Raw genomic sequence first — 24,435 nt, forward strand, 5'->3', positions numbered from 1 at the left:
TCAATGGTCCGCAGTGCCAATAATCAGCATTTTAACATTTCCTGATTTATTCGCAAGATACACAGCCGTTGCGATTGGGGTTTTATTTCGCTCGGTCATGAGCCAGGTTTCTTAATTCCCTCCCCTATCTCCTGCGCTCCCCATGTGGTTCTGCGATCGCATGTTTCCTTGTCACGTGCCGATGAAATATCCTTGAATTTGAAAGTCCATCGGGTGCCTCAATCACTCCCTTCCGTGTTGCTCCTTGGATGGTTTAAGCTGGGTTGCCATCGTGGCAGCACATGCGTTACCGAGCTGCTTGCCCGTCACTCCCGTTTATCCTTCCCAGAGATCAATAACCGGAGAGTTCGGCGTCGACCCTCTCCCCCTGAAAGTCAAGCACAGAATTGAGCCGCCTGTGGAACGTGTTACTGGAAAATCCAATCCAGAAATGAAGCTGGCTATTTGAGGTTGTTTGTTGCCGTACCGCCATGGGTTAAGCAGGAGCTGAGTTGTAGCAAAGTCAACTTATTTTAGAATTCTTTGCTTCAAACACCGCCGGCGCCGACCATACAACACAGCACACTGATTATATTGTCAACAGTATTCAAACTGGGGATAAATATTTTTTTCTACGTGAGGCTTATGTTGGGCACAGGCAACTCACTGCTTCGATCTTAAACCTTATCCTTGAGCTCAGAATTCTGGCGATCGAACAGATACATCCGGCAATGCTTGTAGTTGATGCTGAGCTCCCTAGAAAAATATATTTATGTAAAAGTTTTCCAGTTCAATTAAAATTTGAAAGGTTATAATCCTCCACACAAATTGATTTCATCAATGGGGTACATACTTGCGTCAAAACGACGAAACCTTTCCTGCAAATGGGGAAAACGATGTGCATACGTATTGGAGCAGGATAAACCGGTGGGCACTATGGATTCAAAGCTTTAAACTTGGCGTTGCTTCACTATAGAATGGGCCTCAGCCTTGCCCATCTGGTTCACCCAGGCTGCATTTTGATTATGATCTCATTGCAACTTGAGGCGCCCTACCGTTAAGGTGAAGTCCCGCCTTGCCCGCGATAGCACTGGCCCACTGGTCACAGTCTGAAGAGAAATTCAACTCTCCGCCTCTATCGGAAGACTTGCGAGGACTTCCAGGTACACAATACACCCTTATCAAGAACCCTCTTTCGCGATGGGTTTCTTTCACAGATCCTGGAGAGGATTTCCAACTACACCTATCGGAAGAACTACGATGACTTGCTCATGAATGAACGTTGCCGTTGAATACGAAGGAAGAGATTCACATCCCCTCATTGAATCATGCGAGAGCTTCAGGAGTTCACCACTCCTGCAAAACTTTCTGATGTACTTTATGGCCAGTGACCTTTCGAAGGAAAGATGAACAAGAAGCTTTAGGCACATTTTCTGTCTGGCGAGGACAAGACTTGAGCAGATACATAAGCTTGCCTGATTCTAGCGAGTTTCCCAACTGGCTCCCTTCACCCATCAATATATCTTTACTTTTTCATTCCAAAAAATGACAATCTGCAAAAAGATGACATCATTCTTTTGGCTAGTATTGTGCATTTTGTCACATTTTGCTTCGGCGAATTGGGATGAAGCTACGGGCCACTTGAGAGATTTCAAGCCTTCCAATGATTGGCTCAGCCGCAATCGCCGTAAGTATTTTCTTCTTTCAATCATGACTCGAGTGAATGCTCCGGCTTACCTCCAATTGTGGAATTCAAAAAGCGAAAATTTGCAGTGGATACATCCAAGTATCTGAATGTGGAAGAAATACAAGACTCCACTTTCCCGATGGTAGGCAAACTGAAAATAATGTGCTTACTCAAGTTCTTTAATAGATAGACCTAACGTTTCCATGCTTTGATCCCATGTTCTTGAAGTGCAATTGTTTGCTACCTTCACAGTGCAACATGCGGATGACAATTATCATGGCTGTGTGAGTTAATCAAAGCCAGAAACCACCCTTGCCTAAAAATCTTGCCTTGAAGCTCATGAGAAACCATCTCATATCGACAGCCTTACGGGATCTGCTGTGCTTATACCGTTCTACCGTCTCCCCGGGATTTCGTCGCCGATTTTACCAATGCGCATTCCTTCTTCTGGCAGTGAGTGATTTCAGGGACTTATTTTTTATCAAACGGAAACAAACATATGTAATTCTTTTTTCTCCGTATGCTTTCTCAGCAACTTGGGCGGAATGCCTGGTCTGGGGACGAACCCAATTCGGGACCCCCAAACTGGTCAACCTGGATACGAGACCAGTGATGGTGTTTTTCATGTGGGCCCGCCGAACTCTAGACTTCGTCAAAACGGGCACGATTCCCATTACCCAGGATTTCGTCTGCCACCAGCGTGGCCCAGAGTTGGATACCCTGATTGGATGACCAAGCAACCAGCGCATCCTAAATGTGGTGTTCCGAATGGACCGAATCGTGACCCGGGACAACAGAGGGGTGGGCAATATAAGCCAGCTCCTGCTGTAGCCTACTCTCCACCAAAAATCTCAAGATTACCTATTTACTTGGGACCTCGAGCCAACAGCTTAGCTGGTCAGTAGTAGTAGATCATCTTTCCTTATCTCGACCATATAAATGATGAATACTGAGAGACAATATCTGTTTTCTCTCTACTTTTGTTTTTGAAACAAAGCAGAACAACACCTTTGACTGCACTGTGCTTTGTGGACTTCCCTGGAATTGCTACCTTTGAAAAAAAAATGAAGCATTAGAATCAAATCAAGGAAGCAGGATATCAGATTGTGTAACATTTGTACCAAAAATCTACTGAAGTGTCGCAGAAATGTAACACTCACAGGCTGAATGCTTGCGCAGGCAAGACCAACAGGAGAGTTGTAGATTGACAATGTTGTGGCTCGCAATCGTTATGCTTCATCTCCTCCCCGACCTCCTCTTGAATACCACATACTCCAAATGTGGAGTTTGCACACCCCACACACCAAACTACAACCGACAAATAAAACTTGAAAGCTGACTCGAAAATGGACATCATTATGGTGCACCCAATCGAGCCCACTGTTGTGTACTATGTTGGCCCGTGGAAGAGAGTTTTGACCGGATGGTGTTGAATAAACAGCACTCGTAAGCTAGGGTCCTGCCGAATTCTATCAGTTAAAAGTTTAAACGCAATTGGAAGAATACAGCGCAGTTAGATCAATATCATCTCACTGATCAAAAAAGATGCTGCGCCCAACGTGGGGCTCGAACCCACGACAATTCGATACCAAATGCCCGTAGGCACAAGGGACAATTACTCGTAAGAGTCGAATGCTCTACCAACTGAGCTAGCCGGGCGTCTTTAGCGCTTCTTGCAAATCCCTGCACGGATCAGGGTATAAAAAACAATCACACACAGAAGCTACTACCCATGCAGACAGAGCCGTGAGTGAGCAGCATAATATGAGCAGTCAGATTATCTAGCAATTACAAACAAAAAAAAATTCCTGTAATTTTTCAACGGTTTTACACAAGAAATGTGGTGCGCATTGGTGGACAAGGAGTTGAACGGCTCTACATGTAAGGACCCGACAAGTGAATCGAGACGAGCATTGATGGGGGTGCAGGGCCGGATCAGGGTGTCGAACGTGTCTGCCCACAGCAATACGAAAGAGAGGGATAAGGACACAGTCCCTCCGCGGTCTGTATCCGTCAGAAAGGACACGCGACAACAAGGGAAGGAAGAGGGATATGTTTCAAGGAGAAGCCAAGGGCGAGCGGCAATGAACGCGAAGCGACCAATAGCCTGTTCCGGTGCCAGCGAGGACCTCGGATTCAGAGCTGGGACAGCCCAGATAAGGTGCTGCAATTGCGCCCCCGACAGCGCTGAAACGGAGGCAACGGCGAGAAAACAGCACGCCTCCGGCGGTAGGATTGTGCATGCTTGCTTATTTCGGCGGGGCTGTGGAAGAGGCCATTTCGAGACAATCGATGTGTACATGTTGTGCTTCAATTTCTTGGAGGGAAGCCATCATCAGACCAGGCAGGGTCTCGATGTACAAAATCCTGAGGAGGATCTCTAGTATTTAGGTCTTCTTGAGAAGATTTGTCTCCTACACACTGTTATGTCCAGTTTCTTGTAAACACAGAGCTTCTGCGGTCTTTTCTTCCCTTGTTTCCATTCCACCTGAAACACATCATCATTCACACTAGCCAATCGACTTTCGAAGAGCTTCAACCAAGCTCCACCTATTTATATTCATCCCTTTCTTTCTTTCTTGCAGTATTTTGTTTCCCCTTCCTTTATATCTTGATTTTTCAGGAGTTTCTCTATGCAGTCAGGCCCGGATATTGGTGATCTTCTCCTTGCTTCTGGTGTTTGTTAGAATCATCATGAGTCAAACTTCTTGACTCAGTTGGAGGATATCTGGGTCCACCACTGGGGATAGCTATTCTAGAGGGGAGTCAGACATGGTGTGATAGTTTCTACACGACTTAAGATACATACTACATAGCTTGGTCAAAGATGCTCACGTAGAAGTAGCGTAGGTATTGATTGTTTGCTTGCCCATGAGGACTGGTGCACTTGAATCTGTACTGGATATCTGGTAAGAAATCAGGGATATCTAGTAAAAATTATTTTGCTCTGTGATGTATCCTTTTCTTTCTGTAACTTTTCTGTAAGATCTCTGTAACTTTTCTTCAAAGGGGAAGTCACCTGTAATATCTCAGTAACTTACAGAAATATTACAGAAACCCAAAGACAAATTACAGAGCAAAATTTTACAGTGGGTCAGCTACGCTACCATAGCTGTTAGCGTAGCGTAGCGCAGCGCAAATGCGCTATTTTTTAGCGTAGTGTTAGCGCAATCGCGCGCATCTACGCTAACGCTACGCACACAGGTTGCAAAGCTATTTTAGCTTTTAGCGTAGCGCTAGCGCAGATTCGCGAAATGGCGCTAACGCTAAGCACGCAGGGCGCAAAAGAGCGTTCGCTACGCTGCGCTACAGCGCTTTTTGAGGCAAAAAAGGCCTTTTTTCCGCTAAAAGCGCCTTAGCGCAACGTAGCGCAGCGTAGCGGGTGTAGTGTAGCGCTAACACTAAACAAAAATTGGCGTGCTGTTAGCGCAGCGTAGCAGCGCTAACAGCGCGCTAACTCTATTCAAAAAAGGCTAGCGCTTTTTGCCGCTACACTAAACTTTAGGGCTAAAATAGCGTAGTTTAGCGTAGCGGCCCACTGTTGGCAAAAAGTGATGTTTACTAGATATCCCTGATTTCCTACATGACAGGTTGAAGTGAGGCGGGTGGGCACTTTGGATGAGAATGAAGTGTTGGTGGAAGGATACTAACAGCTGAGAGATGAGCTGAGTTTGAAGTATCTTTGACTTAAGTCAGAACACTAGAAGGGGACTTGAGGTAATCAAGCGTGTAGAAGGCAATTTCAAGGTGCTGAAAACGATAATATTATTTTGATGAGGAAAGAGGAGATCATGCAACCAGCAGCGGTACATATAGGCGACGCGCACACAAGTGAGTAAAGCATATAATGAAAACAGAGAAGATGGCATAATGTAATTTAGGAGACAGCTGTGCCTGTCAAGTCCTGCAAATGTCAAGTCCTGAAAGTTTTAAATGAGTAAGGGGCTGCTAGTTAATCAAGAGTGAAGAAAGGGTTATTTGCTACAAGATTATGCAACAACAACATAGAATCTCAAACTGGAAAGGGTTTTGTTGAGAACTAATCCTCTCTTTCTGATTCAGATTGCAATAGTCAAGAATTGGGTGCGTGACTAGATGTGATTTGCTGAGATGTTTCAAAGGAGAAACCAAGAAAAAATGCTGATTGAAGACGTTGTGTGAATGGCTGAGAAAGGTTATTTGCCAAACCCACTTGAGAAGATCAGATTGATCTTTTGTCTAGAGGCTGCACCCATTCTGTCGTATGACAGTGGTTTGCTGAGTGAGTCATAATTTTGAGGTTAGAGTCAATTGTAACGGGGTGAGTCCCAACCGTGACACAAGTCTCCAGGTATTTAGGCATTGGCCTGCTCCCCTTTCTTTGCCGCTCTTGGCGCTTCTTTGTAGTTTTTCTTCCTCTTTGAGATGCATTGCATCTCTAATTCTTATCTTGGCCCTCCGGCCTATTGTTGCACTACTATTATCGGCCTTCTGGCCTAGCCTCTTGTTTCTCTCTCTTGTGTCTTAGAATATGTTATTTTTCCTTTTTTAGAGTCAATATAACTATGCATACAAGCAACCCAATGTCCACAAACAAGAGGAAACCCTCTGATATAAGAACACAGACGACTAACTCAATAAATCCAATGCATTCTTAATCAGATAGTGTCTAGTTTTTGGCAGATGTTGAGTTGTGTGTATACATTGTTATATTGACTTAATAGGGGGGTTCACAATAGGATTTTAATAAAATTTTAAAGCTCATTTTAAGGCCTTTATGAACAATGTTTTGGATTTTTTTTAAGCTGTTCACATTTGGGTGTTCCTTGGCAATCAGAGCAACTTCTACGTTTTCTGAAAATTGGTTCACAAAGTCCTTAAAATGGGCTCTAAAGTTTTATTAAAATCCTATTGTGAACCCCCCTAATAACTTGGGCCTTGTTTGGAGCCAATATAATTGCGCAATATAATCTGGAGTTTTGTGACATCTGATCAATTTTTGGCAGACCTGATCAGATTTCACACATGATGTCACAAAAAAAAACTCATATATTGCCCAGATTATATTGGCTCCAAACGGGGCCTTGGTCTTGAACAATTCCCAAGTTATGTTGGTGGTTCTTTCTTCTTTGGTGATTTCATACCAACAGTATCCAGCTTCATCACAATACACTACGCCATCATCATTGTCCAATGTTCTACAGGATATTTTTGACTCTGTATAGTAGTTTCAATTTTTCTAAGCAAGATTTTGGGATTGTTTTTCCCATTGGATGGTGGCAAGAGGGCCAAGAGGTTTTTCACTTTTGGTGGTAGAAAGGGGTTGGTGTAGAGACTTGGGTGTGGGAATGTAGTAACTGTGATGGTAATTGGTGAAGAATATTATGTTATAATTAATTCTGCTCTTATACAGCCTTTCACCCAAAGAAAACTGAGTTTGACCCTGGTAAAATGACAAGCAATGTAAAAAACATACGAGACTTGATCCCAGTATACATGTCAAAAACACAAACTTTAGTAACTTTACAGCAATTTGAGCACCCTGAAAAGCAACAGTGCACTTAAGTGCACTTAGCTTAGTTGGTAAAAAGCATCAATCTTGAAGTTTGAGGACGTGGGTTTGAAACCCATAGTGCACAACTTCCATCATTTTGGTTTCTGACACATGCTTGACTGAGTATCTGGCTGAGGAGAAATACTCTTCTCTGAAGCAGAAAGCCACAGGCAATTATCCCTGTAAACCAAGTCAAAAAAGCCCCCCCTTGGCAAGGCTCCAAGAAACCTACCACTGATAAAAGGCTGTATCTACATACAAGCTGAGAAGAGAAGAGAGAGAAAAGTTGGCCAAGAGATGGGGAAAGGTGAAAAAATAAAACTAGAAAGCATCATCATAAAATTCTGAATCTCTGCTATCATCATACTGATCATAACAGGACCCAGGAAAGCCCCTATGGAACACAGTAACCAAAATGTATGATTTTTTTGTCAAAAACCAAAAAACCTACACACCCCAGATGTGTGAGCCTGAGTCTCTATAGTGAAAGCAGGACACAAGAAATGGGGGGCAATAGTTGGATTTCTTGGGATAAAGAAAATACAACTATAAGAGAGAGAGAGAAAGAGAAAAGAGAAAACAGAGCAGGATCAAGATGAAGAGAAGTACTAGGTTATTCTAGTGGGAATGCACGTCCACTGGCAATGCTACTCTTCAGAAGAGTGCTGCTAATCTGTGCTAAGAAGTGCTACAGCTTCCTCTCAGGAGGGTATCTGGATTAGATAAGTTTAATCCAGCCACAATTTTTTAGCTTCCTTCTGGATAGTCAAGGTTCTTAAAGGGAAACCTGAGGGACAGCCCTGAACCTAGATTTTGAGGCAAAGGCCAAATGATAATAAGGGACAGCCCTGTGATCAAGATAGAGGCAAAGGCCAGTAGATTTGGAGGGACAGCCCTGTGATCAAGAAGAAGACAAAACCAGCAGAAAAGAGAAGATCAAGCAAGACACAGAGTTGTACCTCTGAGATAAACAAGGTTCAGTGAAATAGGTTACTTACTGTCAATATCCTAGGCGCCTGTGACGGTAGGTATACTGGGAGTGTAGTAATCTCTTTGGTGGTGATCCTGGGGTTCTCTGGGGTGTGGTTCTGGTGTGCTGAAGTCTGTGGATCCGCCTCAGGCAAGGGGGATCCTGACTACAAAAATTTTCACAGTTTGCTTATGTAATTTACATATGTACATGTGGTTTGGCGCGCCTGGTAGCGCTGACACATCACAACTGCGCATGCGCGGCACAACTCAATAACTCAGGGAAGGAGTATAGTTACAAAGAGTTGGTAAGTTGTAACTAGGGTTAAAATTACGTGAGGAAACAGAATATGAAGTCAAAACAAGGTTATCTCTTAAGATGAAAAGGATATAAAGTAATTTATATGTAACAAAGGTAGAATAGGCAGCTTTTAGGTCAGCTGTGATGACTCTAAGGCTGAAAAGATGTATGAATGGTCAATTTGGCAGGTAAAGGTACTCACCTCAATTGTATGAATTTTTTCTGAGGGCAAGGGGGGTAGTAACCAAAAATGCATGAGAATCAGGGGCTCAAGCTAAGGTTGAAAGCCTTTTCTGTAATGATTTTTCAGTCTGAATCAATTCTACAGTTCTAGGCTGGAGCGGTGCCACACCCACCTACCCTCTGGCTGTGGCTCCAGTACCACCGCCACCAGTATATACAAAGTATACCAATCCACCTACCCCTGCGCCACCCAATCCATCCACAGGTTGCATCCCACTTTCTGTCCTTCTTATTAACCCTGCCCAAGTGACCCCATTCCACCCCCCCCCCCCCTCACCAGTTACAACAGTCTGGTTTCCAGTTTTTTTTTCTTTTCTTGCACCCCCTCTCCACCCCCTCCCCCCCCCCCCCCTCCCCCCCCTGAGAGATTTTCAGTCAGAGAAAAGGGGTTCAATGTGGTGAGAGTTTCAATCTTGAGGGGTCTTGAGATTGGACCAAGGAGCAAAGGTGGGTCTGAGTAGTTTGAGCTCTGACTTGATGGTTTATTTCAAATCATAGGGGCAGAATATATGTAGTCACAACTAGAGAGCCCCCTTGCAAGATCCAAAGGGGGCCTAGGAGACTAAAACAAACAAAACAATAAAAGTGTACATTATAAGCAGAGTGATAATGATTGAAGATATTGAGACTTGTGAGCGGAAGAAGAGCCTAGAATTCTGACACTCCCCCCCTCCCTCAGCAGCAGCATCAATGCTGGCAAAAAAACATAGGCACAACATTTGTATGGATTTTTAGACCAAGCTCTGAACCTACAGACAAAACATGTATGAATGAGCTCCAAAAATGTATGAATTTTTCAAAAATATGGGAATTTAGGTTACTGTGTTCCATAGGGGCTTTCCTGGGTCCTATCATAACCAGTGTCATATTCAAGTTGCTGATCCTCAAAAGTGCCAATTTGATTGTTGGTGTAATTGTCAGGCTCTGCACTAGTGTAATTGTTGAGATCTGAATCATGGTGGCTAGTGTCATTGTTATTGAGGTTGTGGGTTTTTTCAGTGTTGTAGGCAAAATTGGGGTTGTAGTGGTTATTTTCAGAATTTGGTTGATCAGAGTGGTATTGATAGCCATCTTTGACTGGGCAAAGCTGACAAGAAAAGTAATTTTGAGGAAAGAGATTCATAAGGATTGGGGGGAGATTCTCAAAGCAGTGATTTTATAGGTTGGAATCACACCAAGGTCAATCATAAAGGTGGAAATTGTAGAGCTGGTGGGTGTTGAGGCGGTGATTGTCTAGGATGGAAGGAGGCTGGTTTGAATTGTGGCGGCAGTGATCATCCAGGTGGGTGTCTGTTGGCAAAAACCAATGATACTGGGTACCTTCATCTTCAGATATATCAAGTTTGCAGTCAGTGGAGGACTCCCCATCAAATTTGAACAAATCTGGAATTTCAGAGTTTGCAGGTAAATCTTGAATCTGGAACTCTGGATCACTTTGGGGATCTTTGGGGACATAGATTTCCCTTCAAAATCTGAAATCTGTTGGCTCAGATCTGACTTTCCAGAGTGACAGGAATTCCTCCAGTGTATTGTTTCACAGGTAGTATCAAAGCTAAAAGGGCCCAAAGCGGTGGACGCAATGGAAGGCCAGGGGCAGTGGGACCAATTTTGTGGAGATTGCATTGGTTGTTGATTTTGCTCTCACAACTTAGACAACAGGGGGTTTCACAATAAGCATTCCTTCTTCCTATTTTGTTACTTGTGGGTGAAATAAGTCCAGCAAGAAATCACCCCAAGCCACCTCATAGCAATGATGTAACCATTACAATACATGTATTGTAGCGGCATATACAGTGTATTGTAATTGGGGTCTGTTACACAATAATCGAAAATGTGCCAATGCGCTACCAATACAATGTATAGGATGCGCCATTACATCATTTCAAAGCTCAATGTAGCGCATCAAGCCTCCCTTACGTGCCGTTACAGCCTATTATGCATTGGAGCGGTGGCACATTGGCCCCTTGATACATAAATTCAAAAAAAAACTGTAGCGCATCGGCGTGCTGTTACACAAAACAAAAATTTCCGTGTGACGGAGCGGGCACGCGTTACAGTGCCGTCACAGTGTAACAGCAATAAATTAAGATATGTTACACGCCGCTACAAATACATGTATTGTAATGGTTACATCATTGCTCATAGAAATAATTTTGTGCTCTCAAACTTTGTCCTGGGTTTCCTTATTGTGAAGCCCCCTAATAACAGGTGATCAACAAATAGGAGGGCAAGCAAAAAGATCAAATCTATGGCCTTCATCAGGCTGGCTGCTGGCAATTCTTCACCAAGGGAGCAGATGAGTATTTGGGGACCAGCAAGTACTAGTTTTTGAGTGTTTTTCTTTCCATGATCACAAGCAAAAATTCTGATGCTTCTGGGGCAAAGTTTGATGGAAAGAACCTTGGAAGTTCCGGGGAAATCCCATGTAATTGGATGTTGGAGTGGGCCAGTAGGGGTCTCAGAGGTGATAAACTACCAAGACCAATACTCAAGCCAGCCATCAAGAATCTCATCCAATTGTAAGTGCCATATGTGTGAGGATCCATTCTGGGAAGGTTATGAAGAGCTGGTTTCAAAGAATAATAACAATTAAAGGTCTGGGGTTTTTCTTCAGGATGGTGAAAAACCCGGTGTTCTTTGTTGGTAGAAAAGTTTTTCTTCAGAAAAGATGAGCTCATAACATGTGCAGACTGGGGCTTGGTAATGCGGTAACTGTGATTGTAATTGGTGATGAACATGCCCGACTGAGCCTCTGGCGGAGGAGAAGTACATAGTGTATCCTCCGCAGCAGAGAGCCACAGCCAAGTCAAACTTAACAAAGTCCCTCTGCTGCGGGTGTGTGTGTCTTGCAAAGCAAGCCTCCGACAGCCCTTGGCAGGAGGGACTTGCTATCACCCCGTTTTGCAGGGCCAAGAATCTGGGTTTGGCTGGGAGGGATTTTTGAAGCTTTATAATTCCTTGCCCCCCATCCTTTGGAAGAAAATATCTTAGGTTGTAGCCTGACGTTTCCCATCCAACCCACATAATTTCATGTGTTTGATGAAAATCCTGCCACCCACAGAAAGGCCACAAAAGTCCCCAAACAGCTGGATTTACAAGCAGCGGTCAACTTGCCCGCTGCACAGTGCACCTTGCAGCTTGTGTGCACAATTGGTGGTTGGCTTTTTGTGTGTCTTTTACTGTGAACATAACTCACTGAAAAAGGTATAAAAGTGGCATTCTTGCTGTGCCAATGTGGGGAGGTATGGTGTGAGTCACTCCTGAGGGAGGCTTGCTTTGCGAGTTCAGCCTACCCCTGGGGGACTTGGCCAAGTTTGCAGCCAAGTACCCCCGTGACCCTAGCTTAACTAAGCCTCTCAAACGGAGGGGCCGGGGGACCCCGTCCGGAGGGCTCTCTACAGGAGAGGCTTACGCCTAATGTCTGAAGTCCGGCAGGCAAAGGAAGGATATTCAACCCCAAAATCACCAAAACAATTATTTAAAAATCAGCAAAACACGTACAAAAAACTGAGTAGACAGATTCATTGGCAGTGCTGATGCGCATGCTCACCCAAAATTTTGACCAAGAAACTCCAAAACTGATTGAAGGAGTCCGCTCGGAAGGTCCAAGGAATCCTGAAGGATACTGGTTGCTCTGAAGATCCATTTTCTGATTTTCTGATGACATGCACAATTGAATTTTGTATCTGCCACAAAATGCAGCACTTGAGTGGCTACATGTGCAGGATCAACAGATATCTGCGGGTTTGCGGATCCAGGATCCACCAGGCATGATGGTTGTGCATCCTTAGTTTGCATCTCTTCATGTTTTTTTTTATTTATTTTTAAAGCATTAGTACAGTGAAAATGGTTTGGATTGAGGAGATGAGACCAGTGCCAAATGAAAGCTGAGGTCCCGAAGTATCTTTTGGCTCTGAGGCAGGTCCACAGGACCTGAGGGGGAGGCTGGCTGAGGCTTAATATCTTCCCTCCAGCCATTTGTGATTTCTTTCCCAGCCAAAATTTCGACATTACGCGCAAGTCCTTAGCTGTGACAGCAGTTCAGCACCATGGTGAAGGTACATGGGTGCGCTAACTTATCGAAGTCCCTCCTTATGCGGGAGGTCGGAGTTCGGAGTTCGGGTGGTGGTACGGGGGGTATCTCATTTGGGTGGAGCTTAAGTTTGGCTGGTGGCGAAGCCACCCCTCCCGCAGGGAGGGACTCGGCCTAATGTGGGGGTCGTGGCGCGTAGGCCACCCACCAAAAAGTGGCGAAAACACGCTCTTTGAATTTTGCAGCCTACAGCTTTGATGCTGTCCGTCCCAGCTACAGGAACTTCGAAGCTCGTCGATGGTGCCGATTTTTAGAGCTGATCGTCCCCTCACCCAGCCGACCAGAAGTTTTTTTGTAGATTTTTGAAGCAAGTCAAGGCAAGCCAGAAACATCCATATCTCACGCGGTGCTTGAGCCCGGGGGTCCGAGCACAGCCAGTTTCTGTCTGGCTTCTTCATCGTTTCTTTTTTGTTTGAACAGATCTGCTAAAATTCTGAGTCGACAGAAAGATAGCCGGGATGCCGGAGCATCTGTTAATGCCTGGGAACTCATATTTAGCTCGCAAAACGAGCAAGCTACGGCCTGTGTAAGCTGAACCACACTTTTCCGAGATTCTCTACGCGCCACGACCCCCACTTTAGTCCTAAGTCCCTCCCTGCGGTCGGGTTCACTCTGCTCCCCACTCAGCCTAGCAGGGGAGGGACTTTGTTAAGTTAGATGGGTGCGCGCCATGTATCGCAAACAGAGTCACCCGACTCCGGCCCTCCTCCCCTCCTCTCCCCGACCCACTACTCTCTCTCTCACCCCACAGTGCGCCCGCCGACCAGACACACACACACGTACGACACAGCAGCCGGGACGGGCGCGAGCAGATTCAGCAGGATTATTATAGAATGAATACGCCCAACCCAGCACGAAAAACGGTACATACTCTCTCTCTCTTTCTCACACACACAAAGACGCAGAAAAACGCGGAAAAACGCAGAAAGGAGGCCGAGGAGAGGGGGGTCTATGGGGAGACGGGGGAGGCAAGAAGCGCGCACACACATGAGAGCCAAAAGAGAGAGGTGAAAGAGGGCGTGGAGCGCCGACGGCGAAAGCAGTGAAACGAGCAGAGGAGCCAGAGTGTGTGTGTTTTTGTTTTTTTTTTGGGGGTGAGGAGGCGGAGACACAAGAAGCAGAAAAAGGAACAGGGGGGGAAGGATTAGCCGAAAGGGATGCCGAGGGGGGGGCGGATGACCTGGGAGAGGACGACCTGACCGCCAGTAGGGATGGGTCCAGGCAGGGGGGCCAGATGGGGGGAGTCGGAGGCGAGGAGCGGGTGGTGGAGGTGGTGGTGGAGGTGGTGGATGTCGGAGGGGGCGTGGTCGGGGAGAGAGGGGGGCTGGAAGTCATCGGCGGAAGAGGGGGAGCGGAGGTGTGCGGAGTCGAAGCCGAAGATGTGGGGATGGTGGGGCGGCAGCGGCTGGTGATGGTGGTGGTGGGGATGGTGGGGAGCGAGGTGGGGGGGCGGGGGCGGGAAGAGCGGGTAGTCGGGCGGGGCGGGGGGAAGGTCGTTGAGCGCGGCGCCCATCATCATCATCATCTGTTGCTGCTGCTGCTGATGATGATGGTGTGAATGCTGCGGGTGATGGTGGGGATGAGGATGGTGGGAGGGGGGCAGGAGGGCAGGGTCGTCGTCGAGTCTGGCGCCCGGCGACGCGTTGTGGCCGCCGGGCGGGGGTCTCGAGTCGCCGAAGTAGGTCACGCCGTTGAACTCGTAGTAGCTGATCCCGGCCTCGGTGGTCTTGAGCTGCTGATGGCCATCGCCGGAGAGCGTCAGCAGACTGGGGGGGTCCGAGGGCGGGGGTTTGGAGGCGGGGGCAGGAGGGCCGAAGGAGAGGGTGGAGTCTCCTCCCGCGCCGGCGGGCTGGCCCGCTTTGCCGGGATGGCTGATGCGGACCTTAGTCGACTTGGGGGGCGCGAAGTGGCCCGGGAGTAAGGGAGCTGCAGACATCCCGGGACTGGTGGACGGCGGTGGAGGAGGGGGAAGGGCGGGGGGCGGGGAGGGCTCGAAGGGCTGCTGCGGGGGAGGGAGGGGGTGGAAGATAGGCGGGTGGTTGCGGGAAGGGCCCATCTGTTGTTGCTGTTGTTGCTGCTGCTGTTGTTGTTGTTGTTGGGGCGGCGGCGGCGGAGGGGGCGGGGGGAGATAGGCCCCAGGATACACGTGGCTTGGAGGCCCGAAGGAGGGCGGGTGGGGGTAGACGACGTTGTGGCTGTGCGAGTCGAAGTATTGGAGAGGGGGGATCGGGCCCAGCGAGGGCTGGTGGTAGAAGTTCCCGGGCTGGTTGATCGTCGAGTGCGCCGGTGGTGGGGGCGGCGGCGGCGGCAGGGCGGGGATCAGGCTGTGGTGGTAGCTGGCAGAGGAGCCCAGATGGGAGGGATGTGCGAGTGCGAAGCTGTGGGGTGGGGGAGGGGGGCGGAGGGGCTGTTCGACAAAGTCGGGGTGATGATGATGAGGATGCTGATGGTGCCCAAAGGAAGCTGGGGGCATCACATGAGAGTTCATTGAGGATGTCCTGGAATGGCTGTCGTGCTGCTGCTGCGAGTTGATATTCCTGCTTGGATGGCTCATCGGGATCATCGCCTCGTGGGGAGGGAGAGGGTAGGACGGCATGAGGACCTTGGGCGTGGACATGGCCTCCCTCAGCACCTCTGCTCCTCCGGCAGAGCCTAGCGTGATCGGCCCGGACGCCGATGGCTCGGCGATACTGAGGGGCGTCAAGACCGGGTCAGATTTTTGGGAGGGGTGGTCTTCCAACGTGCTCGCACTTCGAGAAACCTGGGGAGTATCCGAGAGATCCGGAGTGCTGGGGCTCTGGCCAAGACTGGGCACACGGCTGCTGCTGGGGTCCACCACCGGGCTCGGCGGGGCTTGCGACTTCGCTACCACCTCGCTCTTCTCGGCCGCGTGTGATTGGAGGGTCGCCGGAGGATAGACGGGTATTGTTCCGATCTTGATCGTCTTCGGCAGTTGGACGAGAACCGGCTGGGCTTGGCTGGAGGGAGTGGCCGAGCGGGACAGGCTTGGGGACGGGTTGGCTCGAGTGGTGGTATCTACGATCGCAGTCTTCTCTGCTGCTGCTGCTTCGAGAACATGCTGATCTCCATTGACGAGCTTGCCGTCGCGGGTATTTGCTTGGGAAGGCTCGTTGGTTGGGGTTGAGCTGGGAGCTTCATCGGACTCTTTGCCGCGCGGGGTAGAGGTAGATGCCGACACGGATGACGATTTTTCTGGCCCGACATCAGCCTTACCGTTGACGGATGGAATTTCAGAGGTTGCAGCCAGGTTGGTCGTCGGTCGACGAAGTTGGCCGGATGACGATGGAGCACCGCCGCGCCATCCTGGGGCACCACGTGAATGATTGAAACCGCCTCTGCCGCTATAGGAAGAGAGAGAGAGATAAAACGATAAATATACAGGCTTTAACTGAAGGAATGGAAAACGTACCGGTTACTGAAGTAAAGCTTGCGATCAGCTTCCCGTTCGATCTCTTCCCAGCCGTCGTGCCTCCATTCGCCACCGTCGGCTTGGTCAGCCGGGTGAGATTTGTGAAAGTGGGGATGTTGAAAGCCGTTGAGGAAAGGTTTTGGTTTGGAAGGAACGGTGATCCAGCCGGCGGATGCGACGCTACGTCCGGTATCGCTCTGGCCGGCGGGTGTTTCCGGACGATGGATAGAGCCTTGTTGAGACTTCCTAGAGGAGGGTGAATTGGCGGGCCAATCAGCACGAAACCCGCCCCGGTTGCGCAGCGTGCCGCGCGAGGGACCACCGGCGTTTCCAGTCTGCTTCGCCAGGAACCCTCTGCCGCCCCGTCGGTGGTGGTAGCTCTGGCGATCGTCATGCCCCCAGAATCGGCCTGAGCGAGGGACCGCCCAGGGCTCCAAGGAGTGCGCTTCCGAGGCTGAGGCTGATCGGTTATCTTCCGACTGGGCTGCACAGCTGAAAGCCGAGGGCGGCCTGTTATGATTCGAGATCCCCCCAGCAAGGGATGAGGGTGGTCGGTTGAAGTGAGATGAGGTGGATGTGGAAGCGGTCTCGATGGGTGGGTTGGAGGAGGCCGACTGGGGAGGGATGATCTTGATCTTCAAGCGCTGGTCAGGTGATGGCTCGTTGCTGGATTCGCCATGGGCCTCAAAACTGGTGGTTCGTGTTGAGGATTCTTTCTTCTTCTTTTTTTTCTTCTTCTTGTTCTTTTCGCTGAAACTCCCCAGCTTCTTCCCTCGTCTGAGGGTCCGGTCAGCATCCTGAGCAAGATTGGAGTGGTCATCGGTGTCGTTACTACCTTGGCCGTGTACAGTGCTACGACGGTGCTTGTCATCAGTCATCATCATCATCATCATCGATGGTTGGCTCGAGCTGTTATTCGAGGGCTGGTCGCGGGAGGGGGAGATCCGAACGAACTGTTCTTCGAGTGCTTCGGGCGGGGCTTTCTCGAGACCATCGGGTTTACAATCCACCCGTGCCGTCCGACTGAGACCGGTGTTGAGGTCGAAGATGAGGTTACCGTAGGTACTATAGTTATCGAATTCGATGTAGGGAATGTAACGAGGGGTCTGCACGGGCTGATCGTCGGCTGAGGATGAGTTGTTGTTATTGTTGTTGGCGTTGTTGGCGTTGGTGGTGGCGGCAAGGGCAGCGCTGAGACCGGTGACCCACGAGGATTGGTTGAAGATGATGGTGGTGCTGTGAGATTGGGACGCAACAGCGGTGTTGGTGGGTTGTTGCTTGAGTTGACGGGTAGTCGAATCAGCCGAGGTGGTGGGGGTGGAGAGTGCGGTGGTTTGGCCTGTGGGAGGAGAGGAAGAGGGCTCGTCTGCGGGGTTCTGACCAGATTGGATTTTGGCAATCTTGTTGGCAACAAACGTATCGGCTAAGAGAGAGAAAGAGTGAGTGAGAGTGGGACTCAGATGGGGACTGATTAGGGATGGTGGAGGCACTAACGTTGTGGCTGAGCTGGGGATGGTTCGTCGAGGGGTTGAGTTTCGATAACGTCGGAGCCGGACTGATGTGAGTGTCCGTTGGGCTGAGGGAGTGGTGCTGGAGGTCTGCACACGCCCGATTCGAGGTCATCGTGATCGACTTGGAATTCTTCTGCCTGGCCATCGCAGTCGTCGTGATCCTCCCTGCTCTTTTCCATCATCTCCTTCTTCACGGGGGCTTCATTATTGTTGTCATTCTCAGCATCATCTTCATCCTCGTTGCCGTCGTCGTCGTCGTCGTCATCTTCATAATCTTCGTCTTCATCTTCGTCATCCTCATCCGAGTTCCCGAGTGAGCTGGTTGTCGAGTCGTGTTCTGAGGCCGAGTCGCCATCCTCTTCCCCCTCGTCCTCCTCCACCTTCTTGACCCCGGGTCTCCTTCTGGCAGACACCAGCCGAGATTTGTGGTTGTTGCTGCTGCTGTTCGTTTTTTTGTTGAGCTTGATGGTTTTGTGGGTGGACGAGTTTTGGGGGTGTTCGGCTGGTTCGTTCTGGCTGAGGGAGGTGATAGACATGGTCATGACAAGGGCTGATTGTTGATCGGTGGGCAGAAGAGACAAAAGGGTCAGCTATTTTCCAGGGTGTGTGTGGAGGTAGAGTGGGGTGCATACGGTGCTGGTGGTTCTGGGCAGACTATTTTGGTTTTCTTGGAAAGAAGAAGAAGAAGAAGAAGAAGGAGGCTTCGGCGGGAAGAGACGACGGCCAGGAGGAGGAGAAGGCAGGGGGCGCGCAGCAGGCCTGGTGCACAGCAGAACCTGTACCCTTTTTCAAGAAAAAAGAAAAAGAAAAAAAGAGTACAAAACTCCGCGCGGACCAACACCGCCTCGGCCAGCATCAAAGGGAAAAACAAACAAACGCAAGGATTAACCCCAGCCAAAAGGGCACACCAAACACTGGCGGATGACTTGCGACTGGATCCTGGCAGCTGCTCAACTGGGCAACGCACGACAGCGGCGGCTGGCTGCCCAGAGACGATCGAGCATCCCACAGAAGAAGAAGAAAAGTATGTGCTGCTGGCTGCCATCAAACATTACCCGATCCAATACATCTCAATCTCAAAGAAGTAAATAATACGTTGACTCGTGCGTGGCCGGCTTCCTCGCGCGCAGCCGACCAAGCGCGCTCTCCCCGTGACAGTCTGATCGACAAGGGAGCGCCCGGCCCGGCTCCCTCCCAGTCCCGACTCTCCGGGACGCCCCGGCGCCCTCGAAGCCCTGTTTCATCCCAGAGCATTCGCGCTTGTCGGTTGCTGGCCACTGCAGGCAACAATGTCGTGCCCCGCCCGGCAAAAATCGGGAGCGTCCAACTCTGCCGCTTCGCTCAACAGAGCCTCCCAGCAAGCCCGGCTGGCCCACTCATGTCTCACAGACACGGGGGCTCGGGCGGCCGAGAGCCGGCCAGACTGCAGCTGTATATGCTCGGCCAGAAGGCCGGCCGGGCATACCCCTTCGCCAGTCTGAATTTCGATAATCCGCAGAGCCTCGCGGATTGGTCGAGCAGGTGGTTCAGCCGGCCAGTCTTACAACCGGGAGCTCGAACCGACGACACTCTCGGGTGCTTGTGCTGACGTGGTAGTAGTGACGCCAAGCAAGCGAGGAGAAGAGCGATGGGGGTGGCTCCCCGGCGAGCCGGCCGGAGGGCGTACCAGCTTGTCCGGGAGGATTCCTGCTCGGAAGCCGGTACGGCCGAGCCTGCCCAATATGCATTCACTTTTTGAGAGGTCCATTTCTGTAGTATTGGTCGATGGTCCACCGACGGCAATCACCACCATCATACCTTCCGGCTTGTCTCGCATCCCTTGATCGCCTTGCCCCGCGGATGCAAACGACGATTTCCTAAAAATCAGAAGTTTTGCAGCACCTGATCCCAGATCGCCTCGCTCGAATTGACGACAACTGCTATCAAGCCGGAGCATGGGATTACCCCCCCCCCCCCCCCCCCCCACGCGTCATGGCCGATTGTTCTCGGAAAGCCTTGTTTGCATGTCTTGAAAAGAACCCTACCTCGGCAAGAAAGCCGGGAAATCCCAGGAACTTTGCTCCTGGAGAACTAGTGCTTGGGGGACTTGTCTCCCGCAGATCTTGTTCTTGGAGTGCTGATTTGCCAGGTCTACTGATACTTGTAGGTCCAATAAACATCAGATGGAACAACAAAGTAAAATCTTGGATGAGATTCAGACTTGTAAACCACCTCTAGAGCTAACCTCCTTCGGAGGGTCCCTGCGGGACGGTGTCCCCCCTCCAATAGAGGGACTTAGTTAAGTTAGCCTCTAGAGCCTTTCTGAGGCCTTGGTACTTGATTTGATGTGTTTCCAAAACTGTAACTTGGAAAAGATTTGCTGGTCAACGCAAAAAATCAATTGATGGCAGATTTGTACTGAGCAGCTGCCAGAGCACGTCAGTGGCGCAGTGCACAGGTCAACTTCTTTCTATTATCAGAAGTATCAACACTCAGCTGCGGGAAAAGTGACCTCAAGGCTCAATGTTCTGGTCACTTGGCAAATCTCCTTTGCAAATTTCACAGACTTGGAACATTCTGCCCTCTCTCAACACTTCATGAATGGAATGCGGAGTTAGAGTTTTGGAGGGTGTGCTTCATGTGAGTGTAAATTTCCTGGGCAAACATGTCAGCCACTGCTCTCTCAACTTGGTGTGATGCCCATGTCAAGTGAAACTGATCACAATTTCCACTAGGGCACCTACACATGTGTGTGGCAAGATGTGAATACTGTCCTTCACAAGAGTATTGAATATTTCTTGATGGTGTGAGTCAGATTCCCAACCACCTTCTTGTTATGAATTAGACTTCTCCAAGACACACAAGAGGAAAAAAAGAGTCAGCTCAGAGGCTCAAGAGGAGAGGACAGTGAGGATGAATCTCTCACTGGATGCGGCTCATCTGGGGCACAAGAAATGAAGGAGGAGAACCATTGAGCTTGATTGCTATGGCTAGGCTAGGTATATGTAGACTAAGTAAAAAGCATCCAGTTGTGGTTGAAAGAATATTGAATAAGACGGATAATGAATAAGAAGGTTCTGGAATAAAGAGAGAATCTCAGAGAATATCTCACAGGACACAAGTATCTGTCACATTCAGAGCAGGCGCACACACATGGAAGGCAGTAATCAGGAAAGCAATCAGTCTATTCTAAGCAGGAATTGATTTCAACATGATTAGTAAGAAAAGATGCATGAGCATGTATTAAAAGACAACCAAAGTGAGACAGGCATAACAAGATTGAACAGTCAAAGGGTTCAGAGGAATCTGGGACAAGATGAGTGAGGCAGAAGGGAATGGAGAAAGAAGACTGGGGTCAAAAATCCAACACTTTTGCAAAACAGTGGCCTTGTTACCATCCCTTCTTTTGCATTCAGTTGAGTCCAAAGCAAGTATGTATTGCAGCAGAACTCTGCACCACTCAAAAAAATGCAGCATGAGTGTTGCAGGTAGCATTCCTTTGTCCAGATAAATAATGGTTTTGCAATGTTTCAGTTTGTTGTACTCACTTGTAGCTCCAAGGTGGCATATACAACATATTGGATTCTGATCCTTTGAGAAGGCATATGTAATTCTTGCACTCTGGAGAGGTGGCAAGGAGAGTCCAGGTGTTGCAGGTAGTGTTGAAATATTCCTTACTGCTAGCAGCTAAAAATAGGACAATGTAGGATTCTGTGTAGTTTGGAAAGGCTCCCACACCACAGTTTGGTTTTTGCACACTGACATTTTAAGTGTTGAAGCTAGGACTTTTGAGGTTCAAAGCCAGAAGTGGAAAAAACAGGATGCTGTCACAAAAGACCAAGAGAAGTAGGGCAAGTGAGTGAGAGTCTCACCAGATGTGGTTCAAAGGTGGGTGAAGCAGAAAAATAATAAGAGATCCAATGGATTTGATTTGCATGGCTAGGCTATGATATAAATAGACTAAGTATATTTGGCAAAGATGTGGTTAGAGACAAAGACTACAAGGTGTGAGACTGCTGTACTATTTAAACCTACTAGTGATGCTGCAGACTGATCTTAGACATGAGGAAAATGATTCTGAGATGACAGGCTTTGAGGGATAAGCAAGAGGACGAGAGAGAATTTCAACAGTAAGGACCAGAGATGTCTTGAACTAAATGTCAGAGGGATGGCACAGAGAGGAGCAGGTATGGGAGACCTGGAAAGTTTGTAGAACCACAACTTGATTGCTAGCATTGGCAGAGAGAAATGCTGTCTGATATCTGTCAGCCTATACACAACTCTGTCTTGAGGATGATGAAGAGAGGAGAGAGTGAAAGAGAGCGCACACCGAGCATTGACAGAGAGAAAAGCTGTCCAAGATCTCTGCCGAGCTAGGCAGGGGAGGAAGAACGAAGTATTGTCGTGGTGTGTGATGCGCGAAAGGGGATGTGCACCCTGGTGAAACTTGCAGGTGAAGCAGCCAAGCTTCACATTGATCCACAAGTAGAAAGTGTAAAAAAGGGGTTTTCCGATCCCAGGAGCACCTTTAACAGCCCATTTGGAGCTGGCAAAGTTGCCACGCTGGAAACGTTTGCAGGGTGTCCAAATGGGCCGTCACAGGTACTCCTGGGGTTGGAAAACCCGTTTTCTGCGCATACTGCGTGTGGACCACAGCCTGCAGGAAGCAAACTGAGGTGTGGGAGCCTCTCCAGCCTCCAAAGAATACTATATTGTCCTATTTGAGGGAATCAGTCAGGGTTGAACTGTTGGCTGCTAGCAGTCATGAGGACTCCAACGACAAACCCCAAAGCAGTATATATCGTTGATGGCGGAGACCCATTCACGTGCATTGCCTGGACTCTCCTTGTCACCTCTCCACAGTACGAATCGCGGGCACAAGAGTATTGACGGGGAGGGGATGGAGGCTTACCTTTCACAATAAGAGGAGTCTCTCGGAAGCCGCAAGGGGCGCGTTGTGCAGTTCTTGAAGGCGTGAGTCTCAAGTGAGCGGCTCTGCTTGTTCTGTCAGGGGTAGTCTCTTCTGTGACTACCGCTGAATACAAACATCGAGCGCGTGTAAGTTAGGAAGATGATAAAAAGAAACAAGTAACGCTCGAAGTCGGATGATGATGAGTAAGTAGGATAATGAAGATAAGGAAAAGGGAAAAGAGGATGGATGACGAAGTGAGAAGGAAGGGGAAAAGAGTAAAAGAGAAGGAAATATATAAGCCCCAATCACGACCGGTGTCGTAATCGCTTGGGCTTGGTAAGGTGAGATCAATTAACCTATGTCTAATTTTGGTAATTCTAATCTAAGGATCTCTTTGCTTCGAGGTCCTTTGGCTTTTAAGTGGTTTATGCGCGCTTCTGAGCGCTTAGACCTTTTCATTTATCCCTAGGAGATAAGAAAGGTGAATGTAAGGGGAATGACTATTATCTATTGAGAGCAGCTAGTCTCAATAGATTTAGTATTCACGTTGCGCTTCACTTCGCGCTCTTCCTGGCGCGGAAAGGTTTTCTCTTGCCGCGCTGGGTGCTCTGTAGCAGCCTTATGGCGCATGAGCGTTGCCGTCTCTTGCGCTCGAGGCTGACATGTTCAGTGGTATATGTTCGAGATGTCGGAGGCACCCAAAGAATGCGAGAAATCGTTTCTTACGCGGCTCGCGAGGCCACCAACGACCACGACCTCGTTTGTTTTAATGCCACCGACCAGAGTCTCGGAGGAACCATGATGCGTTCGGACCAGCTTATGAGTGTTGGGGCTGTTGGAGTACCGATTGGTTGCTAGAGACAGAGGCGGAACAGAAGACAAGAAGATCAATGACAGAGAAAAGCAAGACAGATCGAGAATGAAAGAAATTATTCGCCACTATGCTTTATAGTCGATACGGGGAGCAGGCGACTAAAGGTAAGTAGTTTTGAGTGTGAGCGACGGAGAAGTGACAGCAAGGACTTCTCACCCGAGGTCGGATGGCCTTCAGCCGGCTGCTATGCGTGAGCGAGCTGGGCTGAGGTGGGGTGAGGTTGCGGTGTGCAGTGGACGGTGTCGATGGAGAGGGCGGGTGGAGATGGGTGAGGTGGATAAGCGAGGTGAGGCGGAAAGCAAGATGCGTCATACCCCGGGGTCCCTCGGGATACCTCGATGCTCAGTACCGGCCACCGTGAGGACAGTTCATGAGCCGCTCGATGGCCGGCACGACCGGCCAAGGCATGGCCCAGCCCCACCAACGCACGACACCCACACCCCCACCAGGTCACCCGTCCGTTCCGGACCCCGACCGAAGCATGTCCGCCGGGGCCCGCGCGCCGCGGTCGCTTGTGGACCACGTGCCAGCCGAGGCAATCAAGACAAGGACGGCTTGGCCACTGGCCGCGCCCGACAGCTGGCTCGGTCGGGTGGGCCGACTCGTTGGCCGCGCCGGACATGGGAGCCCTTGTGATCGTGTGGTTAGGTGGCCTCAGCCCGACGGGGACGGCGCTTTCGGCGCTGTCCCGGAGTGCAGACATATCGCGCGTGCATGAGATGAAGAGGAACCTTGGACAGCTGGGCCGGGGTCTGGGCCGCCACGGGCTGCGACCAGGTCTTGGCGGAACAAGAGGGGCTCAGAGCAAAACTAGAGTGTCATTCAAACTCGAGGCCTTCGCCCCGGCGCGGGGCGTGCCCCGGCGCCGGAGCCCCGCGCTGGCCGCAGGGCGCCGTCGGCACACACACACACGGGCCACGGACG

The 24,435-nt window shown here is 49.4% G+C and overlaps 5 protein-coding genes across 5 annotated transcripts; 2 read left to right on the top strand and 3 right to left on the bottom strand.

The window, feature by feature from the left end:
- Positions 1-1,524: 1,524 nt before the first annotated feature.
- On the top strand, positions 1,525-2,571 carry PtA15_6A533 (uncharacterized protein; the record flags this gene model as incomplete). The annotated part of the gene is made up of 4 exons (XM_053170249.1): positions 1,525-1,666; positions 1,895-1,950; positions 2,031-2,119; positions 2,199-2,571. 4 exons carry the CDS (start codon positions 1,525-1,527, stop codon positions 2,569-2,571), a joined length of 660 nt encoding a protein of 219 aa, XP_053021459.1.
- Positions 2,572-3,723: 1,152 nt separating this feature from the next.
- PtA15_6A534 (uncharacterized protein) lies at positions 3,724-4,539 on the bottom strand (the record flags this gene model as incomplete). The annotated part of the gene is made up of 2 exons (XM_053170250.1): positions 3,724-3,853; positions 4,502-4,539. The coding sequence occupies 2 exons, from the start codon at positions 4,537-4,539 to the stop codon at positions 3,724-3,726; spliced, it is 168 nt and encodes a 55-aa protein (XP_053021460.1).
- A 9,410-nt stretch (positions 4,540-13,949) lies between these two features.
- PtA15_6A535 (uncharacterized protein) lies at positions 13,950-17,858 on the bottom strand (the record flags this gene model as incomplete). Its single annotated transcript, XM_053170251.1, has 9 exons — positions 13,950-14,129; positions 14,493-14,807; positions 14,952-15,068; positions 15,147-15,212; positions 15,282-16,167; positions 16,236-16,925; positions 17,190-17,361; positions 17,434-17,635; positions 17,730-17,858. 9 exons carry the CDS (start codon positions 17,856-17,858, stop codon positions 13,950-13,952), a joined length of 2,757 nt encoding a protein of 918 aa, XP_053021461.1.
- An 809-nt stretch (positions 17,859-18,667) lies between these two features.
- On the top strand, positions 18,668-19,569 carry PtA15_6A536 (uncharacterized protein; the record flags this gene model as incomplete). Its single annotated transcript, XM_053170252.1, has 3 exons — positions 18,668-18,770; positions 18,877-19,177; positions 19,245-19,569. 3 exons carry the CDS (start codon positions 18,668-18,670, stop codon positions 19,567-19,569), a joined length of 729 nt encoding a protein of 242 aa, XP_053021462.1.
- A 3,734-nt stretch (positions 19,570-23,303) lies between these two features.
- Positions 23,304-24,214, bottom strand: PtA15_6A537 (uncharacterized protein; the record flags this gene model as incomplete). Its single annotated transcript, XM_053170253.1, has 3 exons — positions 23,304-23,491; positions 23,597-23,609; positions 23,966-24,214. The coding sequence occupies 3 exons, from the start codon at positions 24,212-24,214 to the stop codon at positions 23,304-23,306; spliced, it is 450 nt and encodes a 149-aa protein (XP_053021463.1).
- Positions 24,215-24,435: the final 221 nt, after the last annotated feature.

Source organism: Puccinia triticina, chromosome 6A (assembly GCF_026914185.1).
Source record: "Puccinia triticina chromosome 6A, complete sequence".
In the NCBI taxonomy this organism is placed as follows: Eukaryota; Fungi; Basidiomycota; class Pucciniomycetes; order Pucciniales; family Pucciniaceae; genus Puccinia; species Puccinia triticina.